The 13,453-nt window shown below is 44.4% G+C and overlaps 1 protein-coding gene across 1 annotated transcript in view; it reads left to right on the top strand.

Annotated features, from left to right (window-relative positions):
• The window catches only part of BRIP1 (BRCA1 interacting helicase 1), a 386,982-nt gene that overhangs the window by 302,311 nt on the left and 71,218 nt on the right, over window positions 1-13,453 (top strand). The window contains exons 15-16 of the mRNA XM_040336928.1: window positions 274-433; window positions 4,513-4,634. Coding sequence (XP_040192862.1) covers window positions 274-433; window positions 4,513-4,634 — 282 coding nt within the window. The remainder of the gene's footprint in view (window positions 1-273; window positions 434-4,512; window positions 4,635-13,453) is intronic.

Below are 13,453 nucleotides of genomic sequence, written 5' to 3'. Positions count from 1 at the left end.
TTGCTGTGCCATTCATGATACACCATCTGTTGGCTGATGCTAAGAATTACCATAGCTCAGAATCTCCCATCAACACCATTGCTGGTAAACCATTTTGGCTCTTGACCTTATTTTTCCTGTTATCTGTTTAGGGCAAAAAGGGCAAATTCTCAGCTAAAGCTTTTTGTATAACATAAACACAATAAAGCTAGCTTCACTGTTAATGAGGCTGCCCAGTAAACTAGTATATAATTATAAACATCACTGACAATTTCTTAAACTGAATCTTTTCAGATGCTGGAAAAATTGAAAGACAGATGGATGCATACAGGTTTATGGGAGAACTTGGAAAAAATCAAGACAGTCGTTAAAGAACCACAAGGAGGAGATAAGATGGACTTTGATAAATTGCTCCAGATCTATTATGATGCTATACGTTTTAGAGGTGAAAAAGGTAAGTGACAAATCTTTGTGCAGTAAGTGCAAATGTTAATAGATTAGAAGTATATAAGTAAAAAATTGCGTGAAACTGAAAAAACAAGAGATTTTAGGCAGCCAACACAACAAAAGGACAATTGTGAATAAACGTAGAATTAAAGTGTAGCGCCAATACAGAAAACCGCCTATTATGGCGGATCAACAATAAATCTTCTGATGGTGTGATCAGAGATATAATGATAATGCTTAATTCAAAAAACTCTGTGACCTTAATATGTGAATTAGTGAATAAACACAAATGTAATGGGTCACTCAAACAGCATCCCACGAGACTGCCCGAGTATTCCTATACAACACTCAGTGACTCTTAAAACATGAAACAAGTGAATCACAAATCATCCAACGACGGTATTGTGAAAAAATATATATATACAAACAAATATTGCAGTGTATTAATATAAAAGAAGAGAAAAGTCCCAAATCCATACACTATAATAGTGGTATGAGTCTGTTCCCCCTATTAGGCCCGTACACACGACCAAACATGTATGCTGAAACTGGTCCGCGGACCAGTTTCAGCATACATGTTCGGTCGTGTGTAGGCGCGAGCGGGCCGAATTCCAGCAAACATTTGCCCGCCGGGCCTTTTCCCAGCAGACAAATATTCCTGGACGTGTTTTAAAACCGTCCGCTGGGATCCTGCCCGCTCGGACATGTACGGTCGTCAGTACAGACCTACCGTACATGTCCGAGCGCCCGCCGTCCCTCGCATGCGTCGAATGACTTCGACGCATGCGTGGAAGCCTTTAAATGGCAGGCCCGCCCACGTCGACGACGCGGACACGCCCCGCATATTGTTTACGCGCGGACTTCTGTACGATGGTTAGTACAGCCATCGTACAGAAGCCCTCTGGCAGGCATGTACGGTGAAAACGGTCCGACGGACCGGTTTCATCGTACATGTTTGCCCGTGTGTACCGGGCCTTAGACTCAAGCAAAAATGTTTATTCCAGGATACAGTCCTCAAATGATCAACAGATCTATGAGTTAGGAAGAAAAAGCTGGTCCATATGTAATGACAGCAATATGGGTCTGTTCCTCCTCTGTATGACTCCAATGGGATATGTACTCTGGAATGCAATCCTCCAATGATAATATCAAATATGAGAATAAGGTACCCTTACCAGATTAGGTGGACCCACGACTCACCATATGGTGGGAGGGTCTTACGAGCTTGTGTGGGCCGATTGCCCCCTTAGATTGCCGTCAGAGAGCTAGGCGTAGCCAGCGTCCGATATATTCAGAATGCCTCCAGGCCAGGAATCACACTCCAACGGGTGGGCAAAATACCGTGGTGGTCCCGTATAGGTACCAAATCAGCTCAAAATTGCAATAAATGGAGGAAGAGAGAGAAAACACTCCTCATAGTGTAGATGATAAAAAAATTAATTTCAAATTCAAACATCACACTGGTGATAAAAGCAAATCTCAAAAGGTAAAAAACTATAAAACACAAGTGAAAAAATAACACAGCAACTATTCCACCTTGCAGAGGTAGATGGATGTAATCCACAAAAAGGAGAGTTGTGCAGTGGAGAAGCGGTGAGGCCAATCTAAATAGGTGCAATTGCAGATATTTGTTAGACCCAGTAGTGTAGTAGTTAAAATATATTTTTGTCTCTACACACTGTATAGATTTGGCATTTTTGTAATGTGTATGTGCAAATTTATCTATCTTTAACGTACAGTAGAGGACACAGGAATCAATTCATAAATCATGGTTTGCATGCCACTACTTGCAAGTGGCTATTAAATACCCCCCCCCCCCCCAGTGTATCCATATAACCCCACCCACTTTGTGACACTTGCTAGTGTCCTTATGTGACAGAAGCCTTCTCTTGTAGAAGGGTTCATCAATAATTTTTAGTGTTAATGTGTGGTCACACCCCTTTAGCACCTGGGGTTTAGCTACATTTAGAAACTATTGGGATTTGAGCACCAGTATATATTTATTTTATTGAATTGCGGGTTGGTGACCAGACCTGGGACTTGTAGCTCTCCTACAACTTGTGTCTATCTTCCCCATATTGACACTGTATCCAATGTAGCATTTGCATTTTGCAAAGCAGAAAAGGACTGTCTAGAGTGGGCTTACTTTGATGCAGTTTGCCAGCTTAAGCATGTATTGCAATGTATTTGAACTAAAGACCCCCATCTTTTTATTGCAAAGTTTGTTAGAGAGGGTGGGTTGCAGTGTGCAGTGGGTTCATCCAGAATTTTTAAAAACAGGACAAGACACAGGTTACTGAGAGGATGGGGAATCTTCAATCCTGGTGTTGTTCGCTAACTTTTATTGTGTCATTATTCAGCCTTATAGGTAACATTATTATATGGTTCACTTATTTCAATTAGGCAGTCTTTATCTCACTACCATAAGTTACCCTCTGGCTAGTGTCGTAGTGCTTGTAATGTGCTGCGCACATATAGATGCACATTTCTGCTGGAAACTCAAGCTGATAGTTTGCTGTCCCACCTCTTTCCAAATGCCTCGGATATAGACATTGAAATTCTGCTTGCACCTTATACAATGATAGGCCAAGCTTGGCAATGTTATTCACCCTTTCTGACAACTTTGATGCCTTGTATCCTATTCAAGTAGAATTTCACCAGAGGTGGTCTGTCTAGCCTCTCCCCCTGCCCCCCTTTTCACACTGAAGGATTGAGGCAATTCTACTGACAATTTAACCCCAACCTAAAAATGAGATATCTTGATCTTTTATTTCGGAATTTCTGATGAAAAAAGTCAGACGGAATTTTTTCATCGGATATTCCGACCGTGTGTGTGCGCCCCATCAGATTTTGGTGGTGACAATTGATGGCACAGCGGCTGCGTTTGATGGCATGGCACAGTGGTGACAATTGATGGCACAGCAGCTGCGTTTGATGGCATGGCACAGTGGTGACAATTGATGGCATGGCACAGTGGTGACAATTGATGGCACAGTGGCTGCATTTGATAGGCACAGTGAGGCTGCAATTTTTTATTTTTTATTCGTTTGCGCCCCCACAAAAATTTTGAGCACCAGCCGCCACTGGACCTGACCCTTCTGTTCACTTTGCAAGTGAATTCCATGGAATTGCACCAATCTTTTCCACCCAGCTGGGTGGTCATCTTTTTTTATATAGGGATGATCTTTGTTCACATTTTCTTCCCATTTCATTTGCAGTCCAGGTGGTTTAAACCCCTTCTTTCACTTGCGTTTGACTGCAAGGTGCTTTTGCTGTTAACTGTTTGTTTGGGTCAGTTGACCTTTCTTGTGTTTTGTGGGCCTGTTGCTGCTGTTTTCGCTAATTTGTTGCCCACCCCTAAATTTATTGCCATGGAACATCCCTTGATCTATGAATCAATTACTGTGTCCTGTGCTGTATAATTTGGATAATAGGATTTCTTCTGTGATTTCTTTATTGCTTACTAAAAAGCTGAAGTCTCTAGGAGTGGGTGGGATTATTAGAATACACTGGGAGGTAGATGCAGTGAAGCAATTTCCAGTGCTGATTCATCTAAAATTAGTGGTGTAGAACCCATAACCCTATGAACAGATATCTGTCCCCTACTATACTCAGATATGGAATTTACAGGTTCGGCAACATTTCTATTTTTATTTGCCATATAATCACTTTCTTTCAATGCAAACAACTGTCCCACAGCTCCATTTATTCAAAAAGCAGGAGGTAGATATATCTATCTAGGTTTGAAAGTTTGTCTGCCTGGGACACTATAGGGTATGTTTATAAAGCAGTAAATGTGACTTTCACTGAACATTGTCTGTTGGAGAATCAGTATAGCCATGTAATAATCATGGAACTGGGACATCCTCCACCAGAGAACGCTTGAGGAAAGTAACATTCGCTGCTTTATATATAGATCTGTATATGTTTTACTAGTGACAGTGTATTGCCACATTGTTCATAATGCATTATGATATGAGGTGTGAAACTACTTTTGTCAGGGTAGCTGTGAAACTATTCCAGTTCTTTGAATAGCTTAATTTAGAAGTATTTTAAATAACGGCAAAATTGTGTATGTGGTTTCAGATGGTGCACTGTTGATTGCTGTTTGCAGAGGTAAAGTGAGTGAAGGACTGGACTTCTCAGATGACAATGCCCGGGCAGTTGTAACTGTTGGGATTCCTTTTCCTAATATAAAAGATCTTCAAGTATGTATGGCATCACTGCAGTTATTTTTTTATGAAACTATTTGAAGAATTTTTCATTTGACCTTAAAGTAAACCTTTACATTCCCCAACCATGCAAACATTGTGGCACTTTCATAATCTGTTTAGGCTCAGCATAATAAATAGGGATGCTACTAATATGCAACTTTTTGTCAAGTTCGCAACAATGCCCTCATCTCCATCTCTCATAATTCCCCCAGGCTGCTGAAACCTGCAAAGAACAATGACACATGGCAATCACAGGAAGAACAGTTGTATCTGTGATTGACAGCTTGTTTTAACCAACTTGTAGTGTAAAAGAGGCACGCAACAGGAGAAGAACTGGGTCTCTACTGACTTGAGCAGAGAATTTGTTCTCTTATTATGCACCAATGAGATGTTTATCAGCTTAACATTTGAATGCCGTTTTTCAAAACTTTGTGAAAGAAAAGGGTTGCTTTACATTAGATGGCATCTGGTGCAAAATGTTCCAAAATGCAAAGGAGTATGAAAAACATAAGTGTCTTGCTCAACTGAAAAGTAATCTTATTTTAGGTTAATTTTTTTCTAGCCTACTCCTTTTAATCAGAACGATATTAAAGTTTGTAAACTTACTTTGAGAATCCTATAGTTACGTTCTGTGACAAATATGCCCTAAAGGTAGGCACTGCTGGGTCATAAAATTCACAAAGTCTGCCTTCTGAACTAGGACTTTCAGGAGGCACGATCAGTGCAGGAATTGCTGCTGGCAGGCAGCATAGGGCCAGATTCACGTACAATTGCGCCTTTGGAAACTTAAGCCATTTAAGTTACACCGCCGTAAGTTTTCAGGTTTAGTGCTCGATCCACAAAGCACTTAAGCACTTACCTGGAAACTTGCGGCGGTGTATGCGTAAATGCGTTCGTAAATGCGTCCGGCGCAAGGCGGGCCAAATCGAATGGGCGGCTAACATTTAAATTAGGCGCGCGCCCGCGCCGGACCTACTGCGCATGCTCCGTTTCCTAACTCCCGCACGTCATTTTTTCGAACGGCGACGTGCGTAGCGTACTTCCGTATTCCCGGACGGCTTACACAAACGACGTTAAATTTTGAATTTCGACGCGGGAACAACGGCCATACTTTAGACAGCAATACACTTGCTGACTAAAGTTAGGGCACCAAAAAAAACGACTAACTTTGCGACGGGAAACGACTTGCGGCGACGTAGCGAACGCGAAAATCCGTCGTGGATCGGCCGTAACTCCTAATTTGCATACGCTGGTTTACGACGCAAACTCCCCCCAGCGGCAGCCACGGTACTGCATCCTAAGATCCGACAGTGTAAAACAATTACACCTGTCGGATCTTAGGGATATCTATGCGTAACTGATTCTATGAATCCGTCGCATAGATAGAAACAGAGATACGACGGCGTATCAGGAGATACGCCGTCGTTATCTCTTTTGTGAATCTGGCCCATAGTACCTACCATATGATATGCAGTAGAGGAAAACCTTGAAAGCATGCAGGGAATCCTGGAAGTTCTTGGAAAGAAATGGCCAGCAGAAATACGTTTTTCATGTAAGCTTGTAGGGATTGCCAAAAATAACCATTGCTTATATTGCTATTACAATGCTGATGTTATAAAATGAAAGTGTATGTTATGACCAATGATTCCCTTTAAAATGGTATTAAAACTAAAAATCAAACATTTATTATATTGCAGTTTACTAATTCTTGATGTGATGGCTACATTAGCTTTCTTTCCTTTATTTTCATCTGGAGATCCTGCCAGTAATTCTGTTTTTTATTAGAACAAGCTCTCCTGCAAATATAGCAGTAAGAGTGTTGAGACAAACCATTTACCACTAACAGGGGTGATTACAATGATCAGCTTTTAGTTATTTACGTAAAACGTTTATCTCAAATACAAAACAACTTTAGCCGTAGCTGCTTGTGCACGTGTCAGCAGCCTGGGGGAATGACGAGAGATGGACATGAGGGCAGTGCAAGCTGTTTGGTCTCAATATGTTATTTTATCCTAATTTGCTACTGTATCAAACACTGTCCTCCCCCCAGACTAACAATGTTGCTGTTCAAATATGTCCATGGGTTCCTTCATCTAAAATGGGGGCAATCTAATACAGGTGGTGTGTTACTGGCCAGATCACCAGATGAAAAAGCCTAAAAACAAAAACAAATGCAGCCACCACATCTACGGATTGGTAAGCTGAAATAAATTTATGTTTTGGGTTTATTACCGCTTTAACCACTTAATTTGGCGATTCGGCACTGCGTCGCTTTAACTGACAATTGCGCGATCGTGCGACGTGGCTCCCAAACAAAATTGGCATCCTTTTTTTCCCACAAATTGAGCTTTCTTTTGGCGGTATTTGATCACCTGTGCAGTTTTTATTTTTTTGCGCTATAAACAAAAATAGAGCGATAATTTCGATAAAAAAAATTAATATTTTTTACTTTTTGCTATAATAAATATCCCCAAAAAATATATAAAAAAACTTTTTTTTTTCTCAGTTTAGGCTGATACGTATTCTACCTATTTATGGTAAAAAAAAAACACTAAGTGTTTATCAATTGGTTTAATTTTTTTTTACTACTAATGGCGGCGATCAGCGATTTTTTTCGTGACTGCGACATTATGGCGGACACATCGGACAATTTTGACACATTTTTGGGACCATTGTAATTTTCACAGCGAAAAGTGCTATAAAAATGCACTGATTACTGTGAAAATGACAATTGCAGTTTAGGAGTTAACCACTAGGGGGGCTGAAGGGGTTAAGTGTGACCTCATATGTGTTTCTAACTGTATGGGGGCAGGGCTGGACGTGTGACGTCATTGATCGCCTTTCCCTATATCAGGGAACAGACGATCACTGACATTGCCACAATGAAGAACGGGGAAGGTGTGTTTACACACACCTCTCCCCGTTCTTCAGCTCCTGAGACCGATCGCGGGACAGCAGCGGCGATTGGGTCCCGCGGGCACAGTCACGGAGATTCGGACCGGGTCGCAAGCGCGCTGGGCTCTTTTTAAAGAGCACGTACAGGTACGTGCTTGTGCCCAGTTGTGCCATTCTGCCGACGTATAGCGGCGTGAAGGGGTCCTTAAGTGGTTAAAGGCATTGTTCACCTTTACCAAAAAACTGCCTATGCAGATAAGGGGTGTATGTAAATAAAAACAAGCTGTGCAGCTTTTACTAAAATTGAATAATGCCCCTTCTATAGAAGTAGGCCATTTACATACCTCATGAAGCCTGACTTTGACAAATGACGGCGGGCGGAATATTCTATTGTTCTGACAGGACATCATATGACGTCCTGTCATTTAAAGCCTCTAGGGCGCGCCACTGGGAACACAATGCGCATGCCCGGCGGCCGCGATTGCCCAGTAACTGAGCAGGGACGTAGAGCTCTGTGTGTAAACACAGAGCTCCACGTCCTGTCAGGAAGAGAGGAGACCGATCTGTGTCCCTTGTACATAGGGACACAGATCGGTCACCTCCCTCAGTCACCCCCCTCCCCCTACAGTTAGAACACTCAATAGGCTACACATTTAACCCCTTCCCCGCCCCCTAGTGGTTAACCCCTTCCCTGCCAGTCACATTTATACAGTAATCAATGCATATTTATAGCACTGTTCACTGTATAAATGTGAATGGTCCCAAAAATGTGTCAAAAGTGTCCGATGTGTCCGCTATAATGTTGCAGTCCTGAAAAAAAACGCAGATCGCCGCCATTCCTAGTAAAAAATAATAAATCATTATGTCCCCTATTTTGTAGGCAATATAACTTTTGCGCAAACCAGGTTATTGCGATTTTTTTTTTTTTACCAAAAATATGTAGAATACGTATCGGCCTAAACTGAGAGAATTTTTTTTTTTTTTTTTTTTTAATGTGATATTTTTTATAGCAAAAAAAAAAATAGTTTTTTTTTCAAAATTTACGCTTTTTTTTTCTTTATAGCCCAAAAAATAAAAACCGCACAGGCGATCAAATACCACCAAAAGAAAGCTCTATTTGTGGGGGAAAAAAGGATGTCAATTTTGTTTGGGAGCCACGTCGCACGACCGTGCAATTGTCAGTTAAAGCGACGCAGTGCCGGAAGCTAAAATCTCGCCCACTATACCTCCCACTATACCGCCCAACGAATATGCAAGCCTTGTAAACCCACCCACACAGCCATAATCACACCTCCTTGAAGTCTGTATGCTGTGCAGAGCGAGCATGACGCACTGCTGTAGTCCCGAGGATGGGGGTGAGCATGTTACTGACCACAGCTAGAAAGCTCCCATCACTGTGGTTATCTCCAAACAGACAACCAGGAAGTGTCCACAACAGAGAAGAAATATAGCAACATCAGAGCAAAAACGAACAATGAGGACATGAAAAGAGCACTGCAGTAAGGTAAAGGAAGCTATTTAGATTAAAAAAAAAATCCTTTACAACCCTTTAATGTGTGGCGTATAATTTAGTTGATATGTAAAGTTTAAAAAAAAAATCTTAAATATCTAAATGCAGTGATAAATATAAATTATTATTAATATTATACAGGATTTATATAGCGCCAATAGTTTACGCAGCGCTTTACAACATCAGGGAAGACATTACAGTTACAATACAATTCAATACAGGAAGGATCAGAGGGCCTCCCTCGGGCGGGAGGGGTGGGTCCCTGCTCAGCTGGGCTCGGATATGCTGCACAAGATAAGGGGCGGTCCCTGCCCAGCTGGGCTCGGCCATACTCGGGGGGGGGGGGGGCGGTCCCCGCTCAGTTCACTTCGGCTGTGCTCTTCCCTGCTCAGCTCACTTCGGCTGTTCTCGGCTATGCTCGGGCGGTCGGTCTTGATAGCCGAGAACAGCCGAATTGAGCCGAGCAGGGAAGAGCACAGCCGAAGTGAACTGAGCAGAGACCGCCCCCTTCCCCCCCCCCCCCCCCGAGTATGGCCGAGCCCAGCTGAGCAGGGTACGCCCCTCTCCCTGTGCAGCATATCCAAGCCCAGCTGAGCAGGGACCCACCCCTCCCGCCCAGGTAAATGGGGACCGCCCAGGACATTCACTGTATGCTCACATAACATGTAAGTACTGACCGGCAAATGTATTAGAAGAAGGATGCTCACTATGTCCGCAGCCCCTTTCCCTGTCCATGTCCGCAGCCCCTGTCCATGTCTGCAGCCCCTGTCCCTGTCCGCAGCCCCTGTCCATGTCTGCAGCCCCTGTCCATGTCTGCAGCCCCTGTCCCTGTGCATAGCCCCTGTCCATAGCCCCTGTCCCTGTCCATAGCCCCTGTCCCTGTCCATAGCCCCTGTCCCTGTCCATAGCCCCTGTCCCTGTCCATAGCCCCTGTCCATGTCCCTGTCCATGTCTGCAGCCCTTGTCCCTGTCCATGTCTGCAGCCCTTGTCCCTGTCCATGTCTGCAGCCCTTGTCCCTGTCCATGTCTGCAGCCCTTGTCCCTGTCCATGTCTGCAGCCCTTGTCCCTGTCCATGTCTGCAGCCCTTGTCCCTGTCCATGTCTGCAGCCCTTGTCCCTGTCCATGTCTGCAGCCCTTGTCCCTGTCCATGTCCGCAGCGCAGCCCCTGTCCATAGCAAATATTTTAGTACACCATTTGGTTCAGAATATTTTTTTCTTGTTTTCCTCCTCTAAAACCTAGGTGTGTCTTATGGTCAGGTGCGTCTTATAGAGCAAAAAATACGGTATATATATATATATATATATATACACACACACACACACACACACACACACACACTAACACACACACACCCAGAAGTAGAATATATGGGCATTTTAAATAGGAGTTAGACATAAAGCTGTATAAAGGGTGGAAGTAAGAGATATATATATTAACCACTTGACGACCGAGGACGTCCATAGACGTCCTCGACTTTGTGCGGTGCTATCTGAATAATGCCTGCAGCTACAGCCGCCGATTCTCTGCACGATAAGAATGATCAAAGCGGCAGTTCCGCCGCTTGACCGTTCTTATAGGCAGCGGAAGGGTACGTATAGCAAGAGAAAGGGTAGTTGAGGGTGGAGACGTATAAGAGACCAGGAGCATCGGTGCCAGGGCTCCGAGGGGCGCCAATCCTCCCCCCTAGATCATCAAGGCTTCAGTAGAGTCCCTTTCTAGATAGTGAGCGAGCGTGCCTTTATCCATGCGTCCCACACTTTTTCAAATTTTTGGGGGCACTTGCGTCCCATATAGGTACGTGTATACAGAGGCAGCACAGAATCCACTAGTGAGTGCCACTGAGCTATTGTAGGCGGAGTCACCATCTTCCATTGCTGGAGGAGCACCTTTCTGGCATAGAAGCACAAATAGAGCAGTAAAAGCCTTGTGTGCGTAGAGTGTGTCACCGAATCTGTTATACCCAAGAGAAGCACCTTGGGATCCATCGATACTGAGAGGCTGGTGGCCGCATTGATCTCTGAGAGCACCCTCCCCCAGAAGTCCTGAATGATCGGACAGTCCCATATCACATGATAGTATGTCCCAGTTGCCTGCTGGCAACTCTCATATCTCAGAGTATATCTCAGTATATCTCAGAGTGAAAAGAATATATTCGTGCTAGTCTTTGGAGGGGGGGGGGGGGGGGTGGTAAGCCCTGTGAATAAACTTTAATTGAATGAAACGGTCCCTAGCTGAAATTACCGTCGAGATAAATTGTTGTAAGGCCAGTTCCCACTTCTCCGACAGGGAAGGGATATCCCCCTTCCAGGCATGAAACAAGGGAGATGTCCCCTCAGATTCACCGCATGTGAGCTGGAGATATATAGAGGACAGAATTTTGTCTGCTCCACGAGAGGTGAGGAACCTCTTTACTGTGTGCGGCTCCACCGAGATTGCACCTGGGAACTGTGCCTGTGATGCATGTTTCAGCTGTAGATCTCGGAACAGCATACACGAGAGGAGTTGGAATGCTTCTTTAAGTTCTGGGAAGGGAAGCAAGACCCCAGCAGGCATAATCTGCTGCAGCTTCACTCTAAACCCAGCCCAGATACTGGGGTCCAGGATAGATCTGAAGTGTGGTAGTCCAGCCCAGACACTGGGGTCCAGGATAGATCTGAAGTGTGGTAGTCTGGGGTTTCCCCATAGCGGAGTATGAGGTGAGACAGAGTCAGCCACTTTGACTGCAGCAGTGACCCTTTCCCAAACCTGGACCGTAGTCCTCAACGGGGTCGTTGCCTGTGGGCTGGCCCCCACGCCCCTGTAAACAATGTTTGTTAGGGCAGAATAGGAACCCATGACAGCCGCCTCAAGATTGATTGCGGGGTTGGCCTGTGTAAAATATCAACGAACAGTGACCAGCACTGCCGCCAAGTAGTATTTCCAGAAGCAGGGCAACGCCAATCCTCCCGAGTTTCAATATGATTTTAGAGATTCTGTTTGCGGAAAAAGGCAGCGCTGATAGGAACTGGGGTGTTGGGAAATATATAGAGGAATTTGGGGAGAATGGTAATTTTTAGCAATTTCACCTGGCCTACTGGTGTCAGGGGAAGCGTACTCCAGATTTGGCATTTCGTAATCAAGGTCTGCATTATCGGGAGAGGTCATTGGTAATTTCAATACCAAGGTAGTGAAATTTGGGGACCCTTTGTAGGGGGGACGAACCAGTCGGGGAGGGGGCAGAGTCAGATAAAGAAAATAGATTGGACTTACTCCAATTAATTTTGACCCCCGAAAAACTGTCATATCTGTCAGTGATAGTCAGTGCCACCACAAGAGAGTCAGTCATCATTATGGAAGAGAAGGGTGTCATCTGCGTATAGCGATATTCGCTCCACCAGGGGGCCCACCTGCAATCTTCCCACCTCATCAGTCGAGCGGATTAGGATCGCCATGGGTTCTATGGCAAGGGCAAAATGCCTCAGAGATAGGGGACAGCCCTGCCTCATACCTCTACAGAGGCAGAAGGGGGAAAGGACACCGCCAGTACACACACAAGCCCCAGGTGATCTATATAGAAGTTGGCCCCAAGAGATAAACTTGGGACCAAACCCAAACCTGGCCAGTACCTGCCATAAAAAGACCCATTCCACAGAATCGAAGGCCTTCTCTGCATCTAGAGAGGCCACTGCCCCTCTCCCCTCCCGATTTCTGAACAACTCTACATTGGTGTGGAGCCGACGGATTTTATTGTCTGTCCCCTTGCCCGGCATGAATCCCGTCTGGTCCCCATGAATGAGGGAAAGAATAACTGCGTTCAGTCTATTGGTCAGTATCTTACTTATGAGTTTAGCATCAACATTAACAGTAGTGATATGGGCCGGTATGAAGAGCAGATTTCTGTGTCCTTCCTGGGTTTGGGTATAACGACTATTACAGCCTTGGACATGAAGGCCAGAAGGCTCTGTTGCTTTAGGGCTTTGGTAAGTAGTGAGAAATAGTACTGTCCTACAATTTCCAAATTGGTCTTGTAGAACTCCGCCAGGCCCCGGGGTGTAAGTAGCCCTAGAGCAGTGGTCTCAAAGTACCGGCCCGCGGGCTATTTGCGGCCCGCGGACCAGTTATAAATGGCCCCCAGGCGCCATCTGGTGGTGAGCCGTTGGTATTACAAGTTATTACCACCAGATGTGAGCTGGCGCCATCTGGTGGTGGCCGTTGGTATTACAAGTTAAGCATTACAAGTTAAACAGCAATTCTAATGTCATTTTACACTATTTTCACTGCCATATTCTTCCCTCTAATTAGAACCCCCAAACATTATATATATTTTTATCCTAACATCCTAGAGAATAAAATAGCGATCGTTGTAATACTTTCTGTTACGCCGTATTTGCGCAGCGGTCTTACAAGCGCACTTTTTTGGGAAAAAA

The sequence above is a fragment of the Rana temporaria genome, chromosome 2 (genome assembly GCF_905171775.1).
Source record: "Rana temporaria chromosome 2, aRanTem1.1, whole genome shotgun sequence".
In the NCBI taxonomy this organism is placed as follows: Eukaryota; Metazoa; Chordata; class Amphibia; order Anura; family Ranidae; genus Rana; species Rana temporaria.
Note: the sequence above shows the minus strand (reverse complement) of the source record. Positions and strands in the feature narration are given on the sequence as shown.